The sequence below is a fragment of the Sabethes cyaneus genome, chromosome 3 (assembly GCF_943734655.1).
Source record: "Sabethes cyaneus chromosome 3, idSabCyanKW18_F2, whole genome shotgun sequence".
Classification (NCBI taxonomy): domain Eukaryota; kingdom Metazoa; phylum Arthropoda; class Insecta; order Diptera; family Culicidae; genus Sabethes; species Sabethes cyaneus.
In genome coordinates, this window is record NC_071355.1 from 4,187,318 (window position 1) to 4,212,287 (window position 24,970).

The 24,970-nt window shown below is 38.0% G+C and overlaps 2 protein-coding genes across 2 annotated transcripts; both read left to right on the top strand.

The window, feature by feature from the left end:
• Nucleotides 1-1,292: 1,292 nt before the first annotated feature.
• Nucleotides 1,293-15,513, top strand: LOC128744167 (dihydroorotate dehydrogenase (quinone), mitochondrial-like). Its single transcript, XM_053840978.1, has 3 exons — nt 1,293-1,349; nt 14,249-14,682; nt 14,754-15,513. The coding sequence occupies exons 1-3, from the start codon at nt 1,293-1,295 to the stop codon at nt 15,511-15,513; spliced, it is 1,251 nt and encodes a 416-aa protein (XP_053696953.1).
• Nucleotides 15,514-23,130: 7,617 nt separating this feature from the next.
• Nucleotides 23,131-24,457, top strand: LOC128744172 (dihydroorotate dehydrogenase (quinone), mitochondrial-like). The gene is given in 4 exon segments (XM_053840981.1): nt 23,131-23,157; nt 23,226-23,494; nt 23,496-23,630; nt 23,701-24,457. Coding segments are annotated over 4 exon segments (1,188 nt in total).
• The last annotated feature ends 513 nt before the right edge of the window (nt 24,458-24,970 follow it).

Here is a 24,970-nt window from a genome sequence, read left to right on the forward strand (position 1 = left end):
CCCATTATGAATTAGGACTTCTTACCTTTTTAGGAGGGGGGGGGGGGCTCCCATTCAAACTAAATACAAATTTGCTCATAACTTTAGAACTAATCAAGCAAATGGAACCAAATTTGGCATGTGAGAGTTTTAGATAGCAGAATTTTTTTTCTGTGGTGTATTACGACCCCTTTCCCTTTTAAGAGGGTGGGCTCCCATACAAATGAAATACAAATTTCCTTATAATTTGAGTACTAATCAAGCAAATGGAACCAAATTTAGCATGTAGGAGATTTTTGAGTCTTGAATTTATTTTACGATAGTTAGAGACCTCTCACCCCTGTGGTAGGGGGATATGGACTCTCATACAAATAAAACAGAAATTTTTGCGAAACTCAAAAACTAATCCAACTCGAGAAATTCGAGACTCTTCCATAAAACATTAATCAATAACAAGACCACAAAAACTATCTATAGTAACACTAGATCATTCAGGACGAGCCGGTCACGAGTGTTGCCGGTGACCCGCCGTCGGAAGCGCCGCCCACTGGGGGGCTTGCAAAACTCGAGATAGTGACAAAGATCATCCGAGATTCATGATTTATGTACAACACAGGTTAATTTGTGGCAATACGAAGTTTGTCGGGTCAGCTAGTTTGAATAGTAAAAGAGGTTACAGTAAGCGCGAAAAAGTGTACGAAAGCAGAAACGCTAACAATTTGTAAAGTGCCGTATTCAAAGATATTTACACCACCTAGAACTAGTTGGAAGTGACCAGAAAAAATCGGTGAAAATCCGCTAAGTTTAGGACTGCAAGTTTTTATTCTGCAGTAAAGTGCGAAGAAACTTTAATAGGACAGGCAAGAAGAAGCTCAAGTGAAGTGAAACAAAAAGAGACTTGTCTGTGGTGTAATCCAAGCCCAGTAATTTTCCGTTTAATATTGCTCTACCACTGAACTACAGTAAATTTACGAATCAATGTATTCGCAATTTTTTTTTCTCGGCTTTGCCTATTACGTTAAAAATCCTATTCCGCAATTTTCGCAATAATTGTTTCGGACTCGCTGTGTTTGTGGTTATCAAAATTTTTAAATTGCTCAACACCGTTTTCCCTGTTTCTGAATTTCGGAAAAATCATATCGACGAAAAATGACGTGTGCAAATGCAACTGGCAAGGAGACAGTTTGCGATTATGAGCAACCGCTTCGAGGAATCACCAATCAGAAGTCCTGCCATAATCGCCTAAATACATCACAGTAAGTAACATTGGTCAAACTATTCGATCCAAAAGACTTAAAAGGCAACCTTTCAAAATGGGTAGCAGTGAAGCGTACTATCTGAGATGGTACAACCGCAAGTCCAATATGATGGTGAGTTTTCCAATTTTTCTATTAAATTTTTCGATTTTTTTTTCCACCGCCGTAAAAACATTGCGTCGCACAGTGGTCCATAAAAATCTCTTTAACACTAAACACTGCACTCTATGAATATTTTGCACTAGCAGACCGTAATTGCCGCGATTGTCAACAGATTAGCGTTAATATTTTTCTCGGAAAAAAGACAAATAGTAGGGCAGTAAACTTTGTGTTATGTTTTAAATATGTTTTCTAGTAAAAGTAGTCAAGAGGAATAGTGTAATAGTGCTGTGAAAATGAAAAAAAAGCAAGTGGTCAATTGACACCTTCACGGTATGTTTAGTGTTAAATAAAGAATTATATACGGTTGTTTAAGTAATTTTGGGGTGCTGAGCCCAAGTATTAGGCTACTTTTTTTTTGCATTAGAACGTATATTGTTTATTATGACCATGGATTAAAATTCTCTATATTGCGGATGAAATATAGTAGCAGGAGTATAGCCCGACGTAAAGTTTTGCGGTATCGAATTTTGTTTTGATAATAAGATTTGATTTTTTTTTTTTAGTGTAATAATGTGCTCTGTTCAAGAAATTTTTATGAGAATATTTCTCAACCTTTTTATTAATTTTCAATCTATACCCGTTATGATTATTGTCGATTCCTCCGAATTTCGATTTATCGACAATGCTGAAATCTGTATGAATGTTTTCTTGGATGCTTCAAACTGCGTTTCACGTCTAAATTTTGTTTTCTTCTAGCATCTAAAATCCTGTCGATATGCAGTATGGACCATACTTTTGAAGCGGTTTATTCAACCATGTAAAAAAGATATCCCATAATTGAGATTTTCTTCGTCAACTTAAAGATAAAATTACTGCATTCAAAAACAAATATGCACCGCAACAAAAGAACATTTAATAAATATATTGGCTTTTCTCTGCATAATAATTTAATCCATGAATTCAGTGTCCTGATAAACACAATTTTTGAAAATTTTAATTCCGTATCGGTATTCACTGGACGAAAAGAAAACACTCGAACTAAAATTCCATTTTACAAAACTATTATTTGGATAACTCCGCCAGTGAGGGACCACGCTGATGAACTAGCACGTGTGACTCCATAAAAAGAGTGAACAAGTGATGGGGAAATTGGATCGGGACCCAAACTGTCTGTCACAAGCCAGGATAAAGGACGAGTGTTGAGATTTGTCTTTCGGTGTGCAGCGCTGGATGGCTCCATGACAAACACGTGATGGATCCATCTAGATATACACCGAGTCTCTTCCGCGGCAAATCTTGTAAAAAAATCAGAGGGGTTGTGTACAAGACACGACCGCATATTCAACGTAGGACTACGCAAAGTTAATGTAAAGGTGCGTTTAGAATAGGCAATTTTGGCTACGTTGGGAATGCGATATGTTGCTAGTTTTTGCTCAATGTTGCTTCTGTCGCCACCTGCACATATGTGGTACGTCGCCATAGTTACTTGGAAACATCAGCAACTGTTAGGAACAATTGCATGCCACTAGTTGCCAATCTAGACACACCTTACTAAAACACTTATGAGAAAATTGATTGCTAATACTCGATACACGATACATATACATAATACACGATCAACTGGATTGTTTAAAGGGTTCAAGGGAAGAATTCACATTGTCTCTGGTTAAGATAGTGGTGAATTAACACTACAGAGTAACAATTATTAAAAAAATTGATTTGGCTAATCAGAAACTTACTAGCCGTTAAAATCAGGTACATGGTGTCATCTCCTTACCGGTTGGTAAGGAAAAGCTCCTGGCACTAATATCGATATGAAAATAACTTCATTACTGTCCATCTATGTTTCGCTGAGCGCAAGGATATCTACCTGTCTGAGAACCGCATCGGTTGAAATATCTGCTGAATGTGCGTGCGTTTAGACTCTGTATATTCAGGCTCAGCAGTACAGCAAAATGGCTTACGTTAGATATAAATTCTAGAAGTTCAGTACCTAAAGTAACCAATTTGTGGTTTTCCAGGCACCTAAGTTCCGTCCGTAATTCCTGGATTCTCGGTGATGCAGTTCCCTTGGCATGCTAAAACTAAAATATGCCTCTGTTATTCGTCAAGTACAATCCTTCAATCGATGTAACTCTTGACATTCCCACGTACACCAACTGCTGTTCCTATCCAGTAAGAGCATTCGCACCTACTAAAGGAAATTGTATACGTTTGCACTTAATGCTACTAGTTAGCTTAATATTTGCAGATCGCTTTTCAATAGGTGTCCAATCGGGCTGAAGAACGTCATGCTTAGAGTACACAGCGGGCCTCGATTTGACCCGCAAGACCCGCAATGAGTCGTTTTCAAATTTGAGCGATGATAATAAAGCACAGGTTGCGAGTATTTCACATATGAATATTTTGAACCTACATTATTTTTTATAATATTCTATCCGGCAAGTTGAAAGCATGGAATGGTATATCCATAAACAAGCCGAAAATGTTTGATGACTGATCCCGTACCCTACATTTTTACATCTTTTCGGATTCTATAGGACTCACCTGTTACGTTAGGCTGCTCGTGCTGCTCGAGCCAAAGATGCTGATACGTTAGGCGATACGCTGGCCTCTACGTGCGCCGAAGCGGTCACCTCACGTTGGAGGGACCAGCTATTTCGTGCGATGCACCATCTAACGATGTATTGCCCACTTCGGAATACATTGAATCACTACGATTTCCTTTTCTTCTCAAATGGTAGAATTTACAGTGCTCTGCCACCGTCAACGCTGGCCTCTTGCTGGTCCAGTTAATAATGTCTGGTCACGGACTCGCTTGCAGTATTTACGCATATATTTTGCTTCAAGCAATTGAAACATTGTAGAATCAGATGCACAAAATCACTCACTTGTCACTTAAATTGATTGTATGTTATTAATAACAATTTCATATGGCGACGATTGAACGAATACTGTAGGGAATTTGGAAAAATTGTTCAACTTTACGTGGAAATTCCAGAAGTTACGTACAAAATACAATCTTTTAATAAAAACTATACAAAAGGCTGATATTTTGTGATTCGAATGGTATGCAAACCACAAAAATATTTTCAGAATTGGCTGAGCTATAAGCGTTCAAAATCTATCACTTTGTCGTGTCGCGGTCATTTTTGCTTCTCCAACGTGCCACCCTATTAAAGTAAGACGTAGTCCTACGTCAAAAAAGTTTGCTCCCAATGTAGCAAGCAACATTGGAGCATGCTGCATTCTGAGTAAATTGCGGAGGAGGACCCCAATCCTCGGTGTAACGCGACCCGTGCCTAAGGATGAATGCTTGGGGGGGTCTAATTAAGTCTCCCAAGGTCGAACGGAGCCTGCATGGTACCAGGGCACCCCGTGCAGTAATTTGCTCCCTCTGTTCTAAGCTGGTAACGGACAGCTGATTCTTTCTCCCAGCAAATTAAGACCATTGAGATGGAAACAATTAATAAAACTTTTAATATAAATATAAATAACAAATCAAGTGGGGGATCAGCACTCAGGAGGGACCCTGACATCGATAAGACCCAAGAGGAAACTGGTGATGCTGATATAATCAGTCAAATCCCAGGACCCAGTTGTGTCAACGGTGCAGGACTAAATCCAAAACAGCCCGGTCGTACCACAAATCATATAAAATTACAAAGAAAAAATGTTAAATTTGTCCAGGTGAATCTTCACCATGCAAAGGGAGCAACTGCTGTACTTTGTAGAAGATTCACAGAAAGCAACCTGGATGTAGCACTGATCCAGGAGCCCTGGACCTATAAAGGTAGGATACAAGGAATTCCTACAAAGTCGTGTAAATTGATTTACGCCGAAGGTGAGCTCACGCCAAGAGCTGCCATTTTAGTAAGTGAAAGCATAAAAAGTATTCCAATTACAGAATTGATTACAAAAGATCTCACAGCAATAATGATGGAGGTTCCAACGACCCATGGCACGACTGAAATTTGCGTAGCATCTGCATATTTTCCAGGAGATTTGGGTGAAGTACCTCCACCAGAAGTGGTAAATTTGGTTTCTTACTGCAAGAAACAAAACAAAGCACTTGTAATTGGATGTGATGCAAACGCCCATCACACTGTTTGGGCCAGCACAGATACCAATAACAGAGGTGAACTCCTTTTAGACTATATATCATCAAATGATATAGATATATGCAATAAAGGGGAAGAGCCAACTTTTGTAAACGCAATAAGGCAAGAAGTACTTGACTTAACACTATGCAGTCCAACGATGACTGATAAAATAAAAAATTGGCACGTATCGGATGAAGAATCTTTGTCCGATCACAAGCAAATCATGTTTGATTACGAAGCTAATCAGCAACTTAAGGAAATTATAAGAGATCCCAGGAAAACAAAGTGGGATCAGTATAATTTGAAACTGAAGGTTGGAGTCAAGAATTTGAAAGGCTGCTCAAGGACATGTAAAGAACTTGAGGACAACTCAAAACAACTTTCAAACCTGATCCAACAAGCTTATCACGAAAGCTGTCGTGCAAAGGAACGCTCTACGAATAGAGATGTACCTTGGTGGAACAAAACTTTGGAGAAATTTAGAAAGAAAACTCGGAAATTATTTAACCGGGCAAAAAGAACACAACAGTGGGAGGAGTATAAACAAACTCTCACTGCCTATAATAGGGAAATACGAAGATCAAAGAGGATTCACTGGAGGCACACATGTGAAAACATTGAAAATACTCCAGCAACTGCTAGATTGCAGAAAATCCTCGCTAAAGATCATTCTAATGGGTTAGGTACTTTGAAAAAAGAGGATGGCTCTTTTACTAACTCAACTAAGGAAACATTAGAGTTAATGATGAGAACACATTTTCCCTGTTCAATCATTAATACATGCGGAGACCAAAGTGCACCGGCATTGAGAACTGTAAATCTTGAAACCAGGACAGACATTCTCGAAATAGCGAGTGAAATGACTGGGTTAGATAGAAACAGGAATGATGCTTGTACTTTGGCCAAAAAAATTTTTACAAGAAGCAAGGTTGAATGGGCGATTGACACTTTTGAACCCTTCAAATCACCGGGTAGGGATGGAATTTTTCCTGTACTACTACAGAAGGGCAAGGCGTTTTTAACACCTATTCTAACAAACCTTTTTCAATCAAGCCTGATACTAGGTCATATACCAGCAGTATGGCGACAAGTACGGGTCACGTTCATTCCGAAGGCTAATAAGAAGGATAAGACTTCACCAAAATCCTTCAGGCCGATAAGCTTATCGTCCGTTGTGTTAAAAACAATGGAAAAAATAATTGATGAGTATATAAAATCATCATATTTAGCCAAAGATCCTTTGAGCGAATATCAATTCGCATATCAAGAAGGCAAATCTTCAATAACAGCAGTACAAACTGTTGTAAAAAACTAGAAAAGTCTTTTAAAGCGAAAGAAATTTCACTAGGTGCCTTCCTTGACATAGAAGGCGCATTTGATAATTCATCTCATAATTCAATGATTACGGCTATGACGAAACGTGGTTTCGATATATCCATTATCGACTGGATTAGCGAAATGTTATCAAAAAGGGAGATATCAGCAAGCCTTGGAAGCTCATCTATAAGCATTAGAGCAGTAAAAGGTTGCCCACAAGGAGGCGTAATATCACCTCTACTGTGGTCTTTAATAGTTGATGATCTTCTTCAAAAGTTAACGGCGCTAGGCTTTGAAATAATTGGCTTCGCAGATGATATATGTAGTCATAATTGTTCGAGGAAAATTTGATTCTATTATCGCTGACCGAATGCAAATGGCTTTAAATTTGATTTCATCATGGTGTGATAGGCAGGGTCTCAGCATAAATGCCAATAAAACTGCTATCATACCATTTACGAGAAGGAAAAAATTTACATTAAATAACATCAGATTAAAAGGAACACTTTTAAAACTTTCAGACACTGTTAAATATCTTGGAGTATTTCTTGACAGAAAACTCAATTGGAACACACATCTAGAGCAAGCAGTAAACAAAGCAACAAATGCTCTATGGATATGTAAAAGAACGTTTGGTAAGCAATGGGGACTGAAACCGAAGATGATCCATTGGATCTATTCGGCCATTGTCAGACCCAGGATTACCTATGCTTCGTTGGTTGGTTTTGTATGCTGCATAAGATATTTTAGGTTATTTCATATATTTTGTAGGTGCTTTCTCACCGCCCAGCTAGCTTCGAGGTACGATGCTGGTCTAACAAGCCAGTCGTCGTATGTTCGAATCTCGGCTAGGCGGTGCTTGCTAGTTAGAGTCAGTAGGATTGTTGCACTGGCCCCGTAATTTTCCTGTACTCTAACAGCCGGCTGCGAAGTCTGTCGATAAAGAAGGGTAATGTCTAAAGACGGTATAAACCCACGGCTTTGCTTTTTAGGTGCTTTCTTAATCCAAAATTTTTTTTTTCCCATCTCCAGAAATACATATATAAAAAAAGACATTTTGAGTGTGTGCTTAAATGTAACTTTCATGCACTGATACTTTTATTTTATTTTTTTTTTAAGAGGATGCCATATTTTTTTTATTTTTATTAACAAAACTCATAGTCAAAAAAATTTCTGTTTCTTCTTTCTGGTTTTCATTTACTGAGGAAAAAAAAAGATATTTAACGACAATGTATCTCTATATAACAGACAAAGAAAAAGAATGTATGACAAACCGAAGCAAACTATTCTTTATGTACAGGCTACTGTATTTTGACAAAAACAAAGATAAAAGGGAACAAAATCGCTATCAACAATTGATATACATAAGTGACTACCTGATACAAAAAAAATTGGGAAAATATAATGAGATACAAAGGGAAAGAAAAAAAGACTTTAAATATAATAAAAAAATAATCGGTTCAAAAAAATGACATGAAAGACAATGCAAACGTTTACAAACGGTAAATTATGATAAAGGACGTCGAAAGGAAAAATAAAAGATATAAGGTATGCGAACAAGGGGAATTGATTGACCTATATTATGAACAAAAATAAATGTTATACGGAAAAATTGACATCGACAAAAAGGGGGAAACAAAAAGGATGGTACATAATAACCAAAACTAAGTATTTAAAAGACGACTGAATAACAAAAATATACAAAAAGTATTATGAGGGATATTTAAAGACATGCATGCACAAAAGATGAAAAATGAAAATGATTATGGTAGTGACGAAAATGATGGTGATAATGACGAAAATAATAACGGAAATAATGAAAATGGTATATGCTGATAATAATGACGAAGATAATGATGATGGAAAAAGGTATAAGAGACAAGTAAAAGACAACAGGAAAATTAAAATGAAAGATTGGTACAAACTGACATAAGAAGGGAAGTTAGCGATGAACGAATATATAATCAACGAAGGTAGTTGGTATGGATTAAAAAAGCGCGACAGATAAAATTAAGGAAAGGAATGAGGGAAAGGTCGAATTGACAACACAAGGAAGGATGAAGTGAAGTATAGAGACAGTGTCTCAGACGATTATACAAGGTTATTAAAAAGCATGGACCTACTCGACATATGGACTCGAATGGTGGAATTCTTATAGATAGTGAACTAGATAGATTGTGGGAGAATGATGATCATTTACAAAACAATCTACACTATCAGACCGACAAAGGGCTTTAAAATAAACATGACATAAAAAAAACAATATTGGGAGTTTAAAAAAAAAGAGGGATCTTTTACTACGGGTGAATTAGGGAATAACAAAAGGCGAAGACCTGAGAATCGAATAAAAGTTATATAAATGACAAGGCGTTGAAAGTAGAGGTTAAAATGACGAGAAGAAAATTAGAAAACGAAAAATGGTAATGAAGGGGTACATACATCACAAATAAATAAGATTTCCTAAAGACAATGACGAATAGACTTTTATATTGCCAGCTGGATCATCGAAAGAATAATTGTTAGTTAGTAGAACCTTCGAGAGAGCGGAAATAGTGAAAAAAATAAAGAAAACATGAAAAAATACTGATTATTTTCGGAAAAGTGAAGATAAGGTTGTAGGGATTGGCCATCCCGCCTGTATGAATGGACGAGTGAGTGGAGGAGCGACAATTTTCTTTTTTTTTATTCTTTTCAGAAAACCTGCAATGGTAGGCGTACCATTTTTCAATCGAAGGGGGGAGAGGAATATGCAGTTACCTGCATATCTGGTTAAAGGGAAGGAAGCGACTCGCGCGGCAATCGACAAAAAAAGGGGACTATCAAAAGGACGACAAATAGACTGGAGATGTTACATCGGGAATCACTAGGCAACAATTTAAACAATCGAAGTATCGCTAATTAAAAAAAAAAGGGAAAAAACGTGTGGCATGGTAATTCATTTCTTTTTCTTTCTTTCTTTTATAATCTCCTCAGAAAACCAGGGAGGAAGCACCACCATCGGGAGACCCCTTTAAAGACCACCCAATTTTTTTTTCCTTTTTGTCTCTCTCTCTCTTAGTATTGTATCCTACTTCGATTCCCTATTAGGTTATTATCAGAAAAAAAGAGAGGACATTGATTTTAATTACATTCAGATTTTTTTTGCTAGACTTAGTAGATGAAAAACAAGAAGAAATTAGTTAGATGAGTTCATTGGGTGTAGCCGGTCTTTAAAGGGTTAAACTTATTATATAATTTACCATTTAGGAAAATTAGAAAAACTGTGACAACAGCAGTAGGGTTATCAGCTTAGATTCTTTTCTTGTATTTGAAACAAATAATCAGACCTATTAGCGTCGGAAGGATCGGAGGATGTGCTGTATCCAGGCACCAACGAGCTCACAGTTATGGAGCTATACATATACATTGTCAGGATAGAAACGAACTTCAAAACCCCGCTCGATTCTTATTTACCCGCGCGTGAGCCAAGAAAAGTCTGATCGTATTGAGACAACGACAACACAAACGACGGATAACTTCCAGAAAATGGAGAAAATCGGAAAAGGTACATAAGGTGTCGTGTACAGATGTCGTAATAATTTTACCGGTAAATTAGTTACCATGATAAGCCAAGAAATACAGTCTACTGCCATTCGTGAAAACTCGCGGCTGAAGGAATTGCTGCGCCCGGACATAGTTTCGCTTCAGGGTGTTCTGATGGAGGAAAATAGATTTTAGTTGGTATTTGAGTTCCTATCAATAGATTGGAAAAAGTACATGGACTCATTGCCAGCGAACTTACCAACGCAGGTTAAGTGCGTTGAAGCTGATTAAGTAGGGGCGGATGCAAAGCCACCCATTCCTGCTTAAAAATTTATGGCCTGCCTCATAGGAAAAATAGTTCGTCTCGTACAAACGGAGTTTGTCGAGGACCACTATGCAGGTGGAAGAACTCCAAAAGGCAAGCGAGCACTGTATGTCGCTACATTTTTATTACCAGCTATGTCGCCGCGATCGCAGGATGACGAGTCATAAAAAAAGAGAAAGGGCGGATAAGACCCTAATAAGTTATAAGCTAATGGCATCCAGCCAAGCGTAGTCACAGGATGCGGGAGCGAAGTTTATGCTAAACAAGTTTGTTCAAATAAATTAATTACTTGGTAATTAATTTATTTTACGGGGAGTGTGGGGTAGTGTTACCGTTTCGCACTCTTTACCCTATAACACCCAGGTAGATCGAAATAAATTGAATGTATCGTGAAGCAAACTAGAGTTCGTGATGAATTTTGTATATAAATAATTCATAGGTTTAGGTTGGGTGAGCGTTTTGAAGCAAATGATACATTATTATAAATATAAAAATTAAATCAAAATCGAAATTAAAAATAAATAAATAAATTAGGGAAAAATAGGTAAAAAGTAAAATTATTTACGAGTAAATAAAATCGAGGGACTAATTAAAAAACACTCACGATGCAACGATACAAAACATAATCCACAACTCTACAAACACCAAACGAAATAAAATATCAGTTCAATGGCTTAAAAAACGGCAGGAAATAGAAAGAGGAGTTTCTCCCTCCAGCGACAGTGGAGCTACCACCACTTTCGATTAGATGGTTCACTAAGTCAGAACAAAATTAATTAGGTCCGGCTATTCAATAAAAAATAGTTAAAATCTTTAACTTATTAAAGTAAGTGGTGCTTATTATATAGCACGATATCTGTGTATACGATCCGTGGCACATGAAGTGGATTAGCATAGTCAGAACCCATTAATATTATTCGGCCTGAATACGCCGACCCGGTTTACCAGCCCCTAGACGGTAGATCAACGAGTGATTGGCAAAATCCATCGGAAAAACGCACCCGCGTTCGAACCCCCGCTTCTGAGGTCACACGCGCTCCAGGGGAGGCGGTGACGGGCCGGGGTGAAGCAGATAGTCCGAACCGAGTATATACATAGCTGAAACACCGCATCCGCGGTAGATCCCCTCCGCCTTTGAGGTCACACTCGCTCATAGGGAGGCGGTGACCAAGGTGAGTTAAAATAGGTGATCTAGTTTTCACAGTTTGTAGAACAGGAGTGTGCGGAACGATTGGTTAGCAACCATCGACGTTGTTTGTACATTCAACAGTTTCCGCTTTGAAAATTTCGGTGATCGTCAAGGGTAACCCAGCGGGGGTGAAAAACGAATTTGAACATCAGAAAACCTCTCTTGACTAACCTTGGCGGTGACGGGCCGGGGTTAAGCAGTTCGATAGAGCAGGGAAAACCTCGCACCTGCAGTCGTAATAAGCAGATCAATAGCCAGAGGAGTTCATCGCAAGCAGCAACGGTCGGCCGACCAACAGCACCGGTAGCAGAAAACCAAAGTAAACACAGCATCGTGAGTAGAGTGGAAAAAAAAGTTAGGTTAAAAAAAGATTGTAAAAGTTTAATTTAGGGTTTTGATCTCTTGATCCCGAAAGTAGACCCGGAGCCGACCCTGAAAGCCTTCGCGTTCTCAAGGTTGAGCTAGCCAGTGAGAAAAGAGGTCTTGAGAGCCCAGCCCCTACACGGTTCCCAGTGGTTCGACCAGGAACCAGGGGTGAACTTAGCCGAGGCCCCTCCGGCCTCGGAAGTAACAAAGTGATAGGTGCTCTCCCTGTCCTGTGTTTTAGACTGATACCGTTAGCGGAGTCGGCGAGTACTAAATTGGTTATCACCGAAATCAAAAGTAGAGCAGTGAAAGAAGCCTTAGGTCATTTATTGAGAAATTGGGACTTACCATTAACACCGCCAAAACGAAGTACCTGGTGCGTAAATCCAAATGGTGTTGGTGCCGAAGAGGAACTGAATATATTTTGGTATGCTCGTGACATGTGGCAACGATGTAAGTCTCAAAATAAAACGACTAATATTTGCAGCTGCGAATTGGCCTTTACGCAGGTATTACATTTTGTAGCTGAAGTCCCGTAGCTTGCAAATTCGCATAAAACTGACGCTCTAGAGAACACTAATCCTTTCGGTGGCTTTTTACGTACAAGAATCATGGACGCTAAAAGAAGCTGATCGACGAATGCTTGGGGTTTTAGCGTAAAATTTTGCAGAATCCAAAATGGAGTGTTACACAGACGCCTGAACCATGAGCTGTATTAAGAATGCAAATATGCTGTTAAGCTGAATGCAAATATGCGTCGAGAATGCTCGACGAAAGAGTAGCCAAAATTATTTTAAGCAGAGAATCAAGAAGAGACCGTAGACTTCGGAGTAGACATCGCACTGATAGATGTGCGCTATCGAGGATGATGCACGTTCAGTTGGTGTTCGAGGGGTTTGAAGAAATGTAGCCCAGGATTGAGTACTGGAGGACCATAACTCATTCGGCGCAGGATCGATAACGGACTGTCGTCACTGAAGTAAACTAATGTCGAATTTGTTTATTCAATCCGGATTGGAACTGGATGAACTTTTTGTATTCATTTGCTCCTATCTGACAGATAAAATTCATCCAGTGTCAACCCGGATTGAATAAACAAATTCGACATAAGTATGGAGCTTAAGCTGACAGTTCAATATTTATAAGTACTCAAATAACTGCGGATGAAATACTAACTCTACTTTTAAATACTTAGAATTGAAGCTGGTAATATTTTCGGAGCTTGGACCCCAAAAGCTCTACTTAAATGATTTCATGAATCGTGGGGCCCCAGCAATTGAACATTCGTGAGTCGTATAAAAAGTTTAATTGAAATACTTACTTACTTAAGTGACTTGCCGTCCTAAGACAAAGCCTGTTGTAACGGACGCATCTAATTAAACGTTTATTAGATTATTTAATCAAATCCCAAATTCATTTTATTTTCTGTAACTAAAGAAGGTTTTGAAAAGTAGGTTCATAAATCGTGTATTTTCAGTACCTGCGTGTACGAATTGTAGAAAGATTAGAAGAAAGGATCAACAAAACAAACCATAATCCAAAACCAGGTATCTGAGCAAGACCCCTTTGGTGATTAGGCTGCATAGGTAGTTACAGTGTACCACGTGTATATGCACTTACCATGTTTATCAGGCAGGGTCCGAACGGTCCGAACACACTTTACCCCCGCCCCAGGTAGCGTCAAAGATAAGCCGGGAGAAAGTAACCTTTGTTTTGACTAGCGGAAGGAACAGGCAGAGTAAATAATTTCGTATTATTCATTAGGTAAAATTGTCTACGCCCTTTAACAATGAATGCACGAAAATGGAAATACCAACCAACCAGGTACAGTTCAGGGAATCAGTCGGTAAATAATTTCCCACTTCTCTATCTCTTTCACCACACCTGGATCAAATGATTTGAATTTGTATCGAAAGATAGGAAAAACCAAAGTTATCACTTTCACTCCAATTAGCCATAAGGATTTAGAATAATTGAATTTACCTAACTACGTATAAATAGATCAGCTTTACGAAAAAATAAACTAGTGCAAAATCAGACCAGCAGTAAAGCTTCTCATCCGAACGATCCTTTTGATTATTCTCCACAGCCAGCTCAATCACACTGCTCAATCATGAATCCAGTTCGCTCTCTATTGAAGGTAACAGCGCTCGGAGCAGCAACCTTTAGCATCACCTGCCTGTACAAGGGAAATGAAAGGTTCTACGAAAACATTTTCATGCCGATCGTTCGGCTCGCTCCGCCGGAAACTGCTCATCATCTGGCGGTGTTCGGCCTGAAGCTGGGATTGATTCGACCCGGATATCAAGATCCCGGCGTTCTGCGCACCCAGCTGATGAATATGGTTCTGCGCAATCCGGTCGGTATCGCTGCCGGTTTTGACAAACACGGCGAAGCGGTCTGTGGACTGCATCTGCTTGGGTTCGGCTTTGTGGAGGTCGGATCGGTTACGCCCCAGCCGCAGCCGGGAAACCCGGGACCGCGAGTGTTTCGGTTGAATGAGGATAAGGCGATTGTCAATAGGTATGTGTGTGAACTGAACGTGTTCTGTTATAATGGTAACATTGTTTCATATTACCAAATTTTTTTTTCAGATACGGATTTAATAGTGAGGGCCACAAAGTGGTTTACGAGCGGCTGAAAGAAGCTCGTCAAAAGTGTGGCGAAGATGTTGTGTTAGGAATAAATTTAGGAAAAAATAAGCTTTCTAAGGATGCGATCCGCGATTACGTGAAAGGAGTGAAACGATTTAGTGGCTTAGCTGATTATCTCGTTATCAATATAAGTAGCCCGAATACGCCCGGTTTGAGGACTATGCAAAACAAAAGTACGCTTTTCGTATTGTTGAGTGAAGTCCTGAAGGTACGGAGTTCCCTGCCGCTGGCAGAACAAAGACCTATTATGGTGAAACTGGCACCGGACTTGTCCGATGAAGACATCCAGGAGATAGTCACAGTTGTATGCAGCAAAGCATGTGCCGTCGACGGACTAATCGTATCGAATACAACCATCGAAAGGCCATCTAGTCTGAAGAGCATCAATGCCGGCCAGCTGGGCGGCTTGAGTGGGCAGCCATTGTTCCAAAGATCTACCCAACTGGTGGCCAAGGTGTACAAATGGACCGAGGGAAAGATTCCCATCATCGGCGTTGGAGGGATTTTCAGCGGTCGCGATGCGTACAATAAAATTCTGGCCGGTGCCAGCGCGGTTCAACTATATACGGCGTTTATTTACCATGGACCACCGATTGTGATACGAGTCAAACAGGAGCTTGAGGAGCTACTGAAAGCGGACGGGTACGACAGCGTGCAGCAAGCCGTCGGCAAGGGCGTAGATCAGATCTTACAAAGTTGATGATTGGTTCTAAGAATAAAGATTTTTAACGTAGAACTACGTTTTTGTTTTCTATTCTATATTGGGGTGCACTTTAGAAATTCGAGAAATGTGCATGTAACGAAAAGTGGTTATGGTTTGCGCGCTTATAACTCAGCCATTTTTCAATGGATTTTCGAGATATTTGCATCAATCGATCAGTATTTTTTCTAAAAATTGATAAATATAGCAAAAAATCAGAGGAGTTGTGTACAAGACACGACCGCATATATAGGTGACGCAGGACTACGTAAGTCTCTTTGTAGTGATAGTAGCATGTATTCAATCATTCAAATAATCATTAGATTCTTCATGTATACATGCTATATGCAACATATATACATGCTACATACGTTGTATGTAACATTTATCAAAGTAGTAACATTGCATACGTTCAATTCTCAAAAGATTGTGCATTTGAAAACAATTTAACAAAATCAAGAACACAAACTATTGCTTTCCTGCTACCTTACTGAAATTAAAGATTGTTTTTATTACCCATGGTTCCCCACGTTGAAGGGATTTTACCTATTCAATCCTATTTTATCAACAGCACATCTTTTCACTACACTTGTAATGAAACGGCAAGCATGCGTATTCATACAGAGTCGTATTATAACCGAACACTACAGCTGTAGTATATTTTTCCAACACAGATATCAAATTCGCCGAGGTTTAATCGTCTCGTAGTAAATAATTTGCGATCTTTTCGGACAACGAACTTGTATCATTTGTTCTGGCACTTCCCTAACACAGACATCAAATTGGACTAGGTTTAATCGCGTTCGTAAGAAATCTGTTGGCACGAGGGGGGTTTGTCACTCTTTCTGGCGTACTTCCCAAGCAATGACATCAAAATGGTCTAGGTTTAACCACGGTGTTAAGAAATCTTGTTGAAATGAGGATACTTTGTCACTTGTTTTGGCTTACTTCTCAAGCACAGATATCAAATTGGTATAGGTTTAGATCATCGCAAAGAATCTTCCAATCAATCACGAAGCGAGAATTCTGGTAAAACATAGGTTCATTATTTTCAATTTTTCAATAGTTCAACATCAAGAATTCATACTTTTCTTCATTTGGGTCAATTCTTAGAAGATTTACCAATCGATTGGTGTAAGAATATTGAAAATCGATCGGAAAATCGCTGAGCTATTAGCGCTCAAAACCTTTCATTTTTCGTGACGCTCGCATTTTTCGATTTTTTGGAATGACACCCTATCTCAAAACTTGCCGTAACACGTAGTCCTACGTCAATATAAAAATAATTTGTCAAATTACTATTAAAAAAAGTATAAATAGTAGGTATTGTCAAAATCAGCCAATCACATAGAAGCACTCTTTTGCTTCCCAGGCCCGGGACGACAATTTTATACACCTGCGGCTTCGTTTACTTCGATTCTAGAAAAAATGTAACCGAACCCTTGCCTTCCAGTAGGACAAGAATTATTCATTACCAGCTAAGCTGGACAAAATTGAAGTCCTGAAGGTAAACAACTTTTGTAAAAATTCGAAATTACCCACACACTTTGATCGATGTTATTATTTAAACATAGAACCTAGACGATTTCGATGTCCTGAAAGTAAACAAGTTTGTAAGAGTGTAAAACCATCCTTCCAATTATGCTTACTCTTCGATCGATCTAATCATTCGAACATTAACTTTAATCAAAGTTGATGTCCTGAAAGTAAACCGTTGAAAAAAAGAACGCATCTACCTCTTCTCTTCAACCGATTATATTATATTATATTCTCGTTACGTTATATCGAAGTAAAAACGAAATTTATTCCTATTCGAAAGAAATAGATTGCAAATGACAGGGAACCCTTAGAAAACCGCTAACTTTCAAATTTCACGATAGTTGGTCTTATAGTTTGGAAGATTCGTTAAGAAATGAGAAAAAGCGAAGAGTGTGTAAAGATTTTGTTAATTGATATTTGTAAATCTAAATAACGAAATTGTCTCATAATTTACAACGTTTAAGAAATAGAAATAATTTTCGCACAGTAGCAATGCGAGGTCATACCATAATGAAAGTTAACACTGTTGTTTTTATTAATTTTAAACAATTACGTTATATCGATGTTACTTTGAATCGAGGTTACTTTGTATCGAGGTATTACTGTACTATAAAAATATATTCGTGTATGGTATTGTATAAAAACGTGATGGAATTTTTCATGTGACATGAGGCACCAATTTTCAGTGTTTGTTTAAAGACTAGCCATGAAATTCTTAACAAGTTTTTGATTTAATTGCTGTAAAGTAAAAATATATGAAAAGCAGAGAAAAAACCTGATTTAATCCACCCAGTGGTGAAAGGAACCTTTGTTATACAGTCTTACTTGCAATTTGAGATAGAAATCGACACGTTTGGTTTACATGAAATTTTTGGAAATTGAATAAGTTTACAAAATTTGAAACAAATAGAAGCACTTATAAATTTTGATAGTTTCTTTTCTCATGAAATTGCTGAGTAAGTTGTTACTAATGAGGGTAAGTGCAAGTAAAAGTAAGTTGTAAGATGAAATATTATTCTTTAACATATACATTGCGTAGTAAAGGCCTAGTTAATAGGTTTTTGAACTATGCATAATTTCCTGTAACGCCATTCTATTTGATTCACAACAATAAAGTTTTCTTGAATAAATTTCATCAATTTTTATGAACCTTCGGTTACTCACGTGGTTGTATTTTGTACACCATATGTAGGTTTTTGAATGCCATATTGTTATATAGTTACAAATCGTATATTACGTATATACTAACGTATATTCTTCAATAAACTTGTTATGAGCAAAATGTCAGAATTATTCAATGCATTAATACTTTAAATTGTTGGGAAAATTGATCAGCATAAACTGACATCACAGAAATGAAGCAATCAGCATATGAGGTGTACCGGAATTGGCCTGGAATTTTCTCTCGTTTCTTCATATGGAAAAATGGTGTCTGTATGCATCAAAACAATCAGCAATAATGTAAAATGTTTAAAATGTATCCGTCTGTTGCTAGTCGAGTAATTCGGGGTCAAAATCAGGGTATTTTTTATAATCAAAGTTCTACAGTTCGTAAACAAGCAAACATAGAGGTATACTATATTCAGCAAAGTTGTGTATTTTTATTATTTATACAACTTTGTAATACATGAAAAAGTCATACAACAATTACAAAAAGAGCTAAAATAGAAAAACTGATTTTTCAAATTCATATACAATAAATAAGATCTCTTCGTTGAAGAGATAGAAGGTTACTGTCTTCAGCAAAATTTCTTATAATAATATGCTCTAAAACTTTGCAGAACACATCAATGTGTTTTATTGAAACTGAAGGAAAATAATTTTTTTATTTCACTTTTAGGGGGATTAATCAAAATTAAAATTCTACCAGACGATAGAGCTTTCAATTTTAAGAAATTCTTCCAAAGGTTCGATAAACTTAAAACGAAGTTTTCCTAGTCAAAACTCTAGTGCGCACGTTTTCTTTGGTTTTGGGCTATTGTGCGTGCGAGTAACTGTGTTATAAAAGTTGGCGCGAGTGTTCGAGGGTTACCAATTGTTATGAAATTTTGCATATATATTCGTAGTGTGAAAACCTCTCGTTTGATATTAAAATAATTGAAATTAGGTTATTTTTCTTGGTTAAAATCATTATAAATTATTGTTAATTTTGGTGTGGTGTATTGAATTACTCATAACTTTCAAATTAAACATCTAATCAAAAAACCATTCAATAGTGATCTATCCGGCTATATTACCTGCCAAATGAAACTAATAGCACGTAAATCGGTTTGGCCATCTCTGAGAAACAGGTGAACCTTGTCAAAACTGGTTTTTTAAGCATAACTTTTAAACCACTTGTTTGTTTTCAATAAAAATTGGCGTGAAGTTTAGCAATAGTAAGAGCTTCTATTTGGTACTAAGGTCGATGAAATCGGTTATGTGGTCCCGGAGAAAACCGTGTCACGTAATTTTCACATTTTTGCTTATAACTTTTAAACTAAAAGTCAGACCACGAAACCATTTAATAGTGATATACTAGGTAAAAATACCTTTCAAATAAAAGTTATAGCAGACGAATCGGTTAAGCCATCTCCGAGAAATAGGCGACTGAAAATTGAAGCGCACACACATACACACACACACAGACATTGCTCATTCGTCGAACCTGATCGATTGGTATATGTGACACGGCCCTCCGGGCCTCAGATCGACTTCGTGTTTTTCGACCAATTCCTAAACCTTTGTTATATAGTATAACAAAGGTAAAAAGCCACGAAAAACCTCCAATGTCCTTAGAACGGTAGTAATAATTGAAAATCTTCCAGCCTGCGTGATTTTAACTAGCATTTACATGATAGTTGAAAGACAAGCATACATCAAAGGATATGCCATAATAAAATGGTGTTGTCAACTATTTTCGAATAAATTGATAAGAGTGAATTAGTGAGAGTAGTGATAAGAGTGAAAGAGTGAATTTTGAATAACCCAGATCAATTGATTATTATTTACTGTTTAGCCAAAAGTTTTGCGTTTAATGACAAATATTTTATGCTTTGAATAAGTTGTTTTTAATCCAATACACGTATATCGATTGTTAACTGGTGTGCTAGCTACAAGCTACTCAAAAATCTACAAAATATGGTATTACCGCCAATCACCAAAAGATGTGTGATTGTGACTTGGTGATTTAATTCTTTATAGAAATAAATTGGAAGAAACTGATATACATTTGATACATGCATTTGGAAAATTTAATCTCGACATCATCTAACAAAGTTATAAACTTGCGTAACAAACTGTGGAAGCTTTGAAGAATGTCCAGTGTTATCGAATTGCATCTGCATTCGTAGTTCTACGTTAGCGCAGCGTACGTGCCCTTAGGCACAGACCTTCATACTTTTTAGGTATATATTTTCAAATATCTTTCGGCTTTTACTGTCTCAACGACACCGGGAGTGCCAATATGTGTGGCGTTGATCTAAAAAGTCAGTTGTGCTTCCCCAAAAATAGTCCACAACATCAATAAGCGTGTCCAGACCCGACCTTCTAGAAGAATGTTTTGGTCTGCAAAACGGAGTAATCGTATTACGGCAAATCTATTATTACTTATCGCGAAAACATCACCCGATTCGGTTGAAAACTGCCGGACTGTCCGGTGCAATTGGATTTAAAATCAAAAGGCAAATTGGACTAGCAATTAGACTTCGAACTGGAATTGGAAATCAGAGTTTAAATTTGACTTGACATAGGATATTAAATTAGACATGAATTTGTACTAATTTAGGCTTGAAGCTTTACTTCATATGGAACTGAAATTTGGGACTCACATTGAGAGTAACTTGGACTGGAAGTTTTACTTGGAATTAGATATGAAATCGTACTTGAAGCAGAATTAGAAGGTGTTATTTACCTAATATTTAACTGGAAATTTCATTTGAATTTAAGCTCGAAATGGAACTTAAAATTTGAGTTCAAATTGAACATAAATTGGATTTGAATTAGAATTCGAATTCTACTTCAAATTGGACTTGGTTTGAGACGTTAAATTTGACTTGAAATACACCCTCAAATTAGACTTGAATTTGGACTCATTTAAATTGGAAGTTTCACTTCAAACTGCACATTGATATAAAGTTTTACTTGAAATTACCTTTTCCTTTTTTACTGTTTGTTCCTTTTTTCTCTTTTTCTATATCGTTTTCTTGGTTTTTGCTCACTTTCCTTCCGTTTTTCCCCTTTTCCTTTCGTCTTCTTTTTTTCTGTCCCGTGTTTCTTAGCTTCCTGTCCCATTTTTTCTTATTTTCAGTTCTCATGTTTTTCACTCATGTTTTGTTATTCTCTTATTCCTACATTTTTAGTATCTTTCCCTTTTTTTCGTTTCCAGTTTTCATCCTCTCCTAAACCCCTTTTATCTACCTACATTCTCGTTTTTCATCTTCGTCTGTCCCGTTTTTCCTCGCTGATTCTGATTTAGGCTCCCTTTTTCCGTTTCCTCTTCGGTTTTTCCTATTTCATCTACCGCTTTTCGGCTTTCTATCTTCCGTTTTGCCTTTTTCTTTAATCCGTTTTTCTTGTTTTTTCTTTCTTCTTTCTCTGTCTAACTTTTTGTCTTTTTGACCTCATTTTCTTAGTTTCCTCTGTCATTTTCCTTTCGGTTTCTCTTATTTTCTGTTCAGTATTACATTTCTTGTTTCGTTTCCTTTTTTTTTCTTTCACTTTTACTTTTTCCCGATGTTTTCTCTTTCACTATTTCCGTTTTTTCGCCCTTTTCCAATTCCCTGATTTTCCTCTATTTTGTTATTCGTCTTTTTTCTTTCGTTTTTCTTTATTTTCAGGTCCGTTTTTCCAGTATAATCAATATATATAGAATGCCAGTGTCGCTGCAGTGCGCGTGGTGAACATCATACATATTCAGATAATGTATTTACATTATATATGCATATGTGTGTGTGCCTGAGATGCATCAAAAGGGGAATCTCACTGTCAAACTTTGACAACCAGTTTGAAATTTTGAATATGGCTGCCAAGTAATGTGATCTGATTGTAAACTTCACTTGCTTCAAATTTCTGAAAAAATCGGTGCAGAAGGGCGCAGTTGTGGGATTCTATTCATCCGGACGATTCTACTGTTTTTCCTCTTCTCTCTTCTTGTTTTTTATCAGTTTCGGTCCAATTTCGACTTTTTTCGATTCCAATGTGCCCGGTCAACACTGAATGTAACACAATGTTGCTGTTATGTAACACAGAAGCAACATTGTAATGTAACAAAGTTATCAAAATTTGACGTAACATTTAAATAAAAAAAATGGTAGCATTGTTACGTTAAAATGTTACCTGTAGGTTATGTAACAATAACATTAAGTTTTTAATGTAACAAACTTAAGGTTATTGTTACGTAACCTACAGGTAACATTTTAGCATAACAAAGCTGCCAGTTTTTTACTTAAATGTTGCGTCAAATTTTGATAACTTTGTAACATTACAATGTTATTTCTGTGTTACTTAACAGTAACATCGTGTTACTTTCAGTATTGAACACCGTGTGTTCACCACAGAGGTGGTGGACAAAAGGAGACTGCAAACCCCCCTTATAAAGCTAATGACATGGGTTGGGTTATTTTTAGACACAAATTGTGCCTCTTCCTTCGTCTACTGTAGAACCACCGACCGAGAAGTTTAATCTAACTTTGTTTTTACTGGCGGGACGACGACACTATGCAGGCCCTTGCGACTTCCAAGACACTGCGTGTGACGTTTGATACTTACCGAATGAAACTGGTACTGGTATATCGATACTTAATATTTTTTTAAAAGTTTTTTGAGGAGGAGAACGAGTTGAAAGGAAGGGGGGTAATAGGTAGCTACGCTTAACAAGTTGTCGTTGTGACTCCTATCTTTTGTCCAATGCTTGTTAAGCGACAACGACAACTTGTTAAGCGTAGCTACATGTAACCCCCCCTTCCTTCCTTTCCACTCTTTCCGCTTCTTTCCCAAAAAATTTTCATTACTTTCCCCTACCGTCCCTCCATCAATTGTAAAAACCATCGTTTCAAAAAAATATTAATATTAATGCCTGACCGCATTTCAAGGTCAATCATGAATGCAGTTCGCGCCGCTCTAACGGTAAGTGATCCGATAACATAACCCTTATTGTTTTCAATAGTTGTCCCATGCATGTTTGCTTCTGACAGGATAAGCTGCGCTCTCTATTGAAGGTAACAGCGCTCGGAGCAGCAACCTTTAGCATCACCTGCCTGTACAAGGGAAATGAAAGGTTCTACGAAAACATTTTCATGCCGATCGTTCGGCTCGCTCCGCCGGAAACTGCTCATCATCTGGCGGTGTTCGGCCTGAAGCTGGGATTGATTCGACCCGGATATCAAGATCCCGGCGTTCTGCGCACCCAGCTGATGAATATGGTTCTGCGCAATCCGGTCGGTATCGCTGCCGGTTTTGACAAACGGCGAAGCGGTCTGTGGACTGCATCTGCTTGGGTTCGGCTTTGTGGAGGTCGGATCGGTTACGCCCCAGCCGCAGCCGGGACACTCGAGACCGCGAGTGTTTCGGCTGTATGAGGATGAGGCGATTGTCAATAGGTATGTGTGTGGACTGAACGTGTTCTGTTATAATGGAAACATTGTTTCATATTACCAAATTTTTTTTCAGATACGGATTTAATAGCGATGGCCACAAAGTGATCTATGAGCGGCTGAAAGAAGTTCGTCAAAAGTGTGGCGAAGATGTTTTAGGAATAAATTTAGGAAAAAATAAACTTTCAAAGGATGCGATCCGCGATTACGTGAAAGGAGTGAAAAGATTTTGTGGCTTAGCTGATTATCTCGTTATCAATATAAGTAGCCCGAATACGCCCGGTTTGAGGACTATGCAAAACAAAAGTACGCTTTTCGTATTATTGAGTGAAGTCCTGAAGGTACGGAGTTCGCTGCCGCTGGCAGAACAACGACCTATTATGGTGAAACTGGCACCGGACTTGTCCGATGAAGACATCCAGGAGATAGTCACAGTTGTATGCAGCAAAGCATGTGCCGTCGACGGACTAATCGTATCGAATACAACCATCGAAAGGCCATCTAGTCTGAAGAGCATCAATGCCGGCCAGCTGGGCGGCTTGAGTGGGCAGCCATTGTTCCAAAGATCTACCCAACTGGTGGCCAAGGTGTACAAATGGACCGAGGGAAAGATTCCCATCATCGGCGTTGGAGGGATTTTCAGCGGTCGCGATGCGTACAATAAAATTCTGGCCGGTGCCAGCGCGGTTCAACTATATACGGCGTTTATTTACCATGGACCACCGATTGTGATACGAGTCAAACAGGAGCTTGAGGAGCTACTGAAAGCGGACGGGTACGACAGCGTGCAGCAAGCCGTCGGCAAGGGCGTAGATCAGATCTTACAAAGTTGATGATTGGTTCTAAGAATAAAGATTTTTAACGTAGAACTACGTTTTTGTTTTCTATTCTATATTGGGGTGCACTTTAGAAATTCGAGAAATGTGCATGTAACGAAAAGTGGTTATGGTTTGCGCGCTTATAACTCAGCCATTTTTCAATGGATTTTCGAGATATTTGCATCAATCGATCAGTAATTTTTCTAAAAATTGATAAATATAGCAAATATAAAAATAATTTGTCAAATTACTATTAAAAAAAAAAGTATAAATAGTAGGTATTGTCAAAATCAGCCAATCACATAGAAGCACTCTTTTGCTTCCCAGGCCCGGGACGACAATTTTATACACCTGCGGCTTCGTTTACTTCGATTCTAGAAAAAATGTAACCGAACCCTTGCCTTCCAGTAGGACAATAATTATTCATTATCAGCTAAGCTGGACACAATTGAAGTCCTGAAGGTAAACAACTTTTGTAAAAATTCGAAACTACCCACACACTTTGATCGATGTTATTATTTAAACATA

What these genes read in the sequence shown, in the direction of transcription:
- LOC128744167 (XM_053840978.1), top strand. Translation starts at nt 1,293, where the DNA reads ATGGGTAGCAGTGAAGCGTACTATCTGAGATGGTACAACCGCAAGTCC. An exon ending in ACCGCAAGTCCAATATGATG is followed by an intron (nt 1,350 to 14,248) that starts GTGAGTTTTCCA and finishes TATTCTCCACAG; the next exon opens with CCAGCTCAATCACACTGCTC. An exon ending in GATAAGGCGATTGTCAATAG is followed by an intron (nt 14,683 to 14,753) that starts GTATGTGTGTGA and finishes TTTTTTTTTCAG; the next exon opens with ATACGGATTTAATAGTGAGG.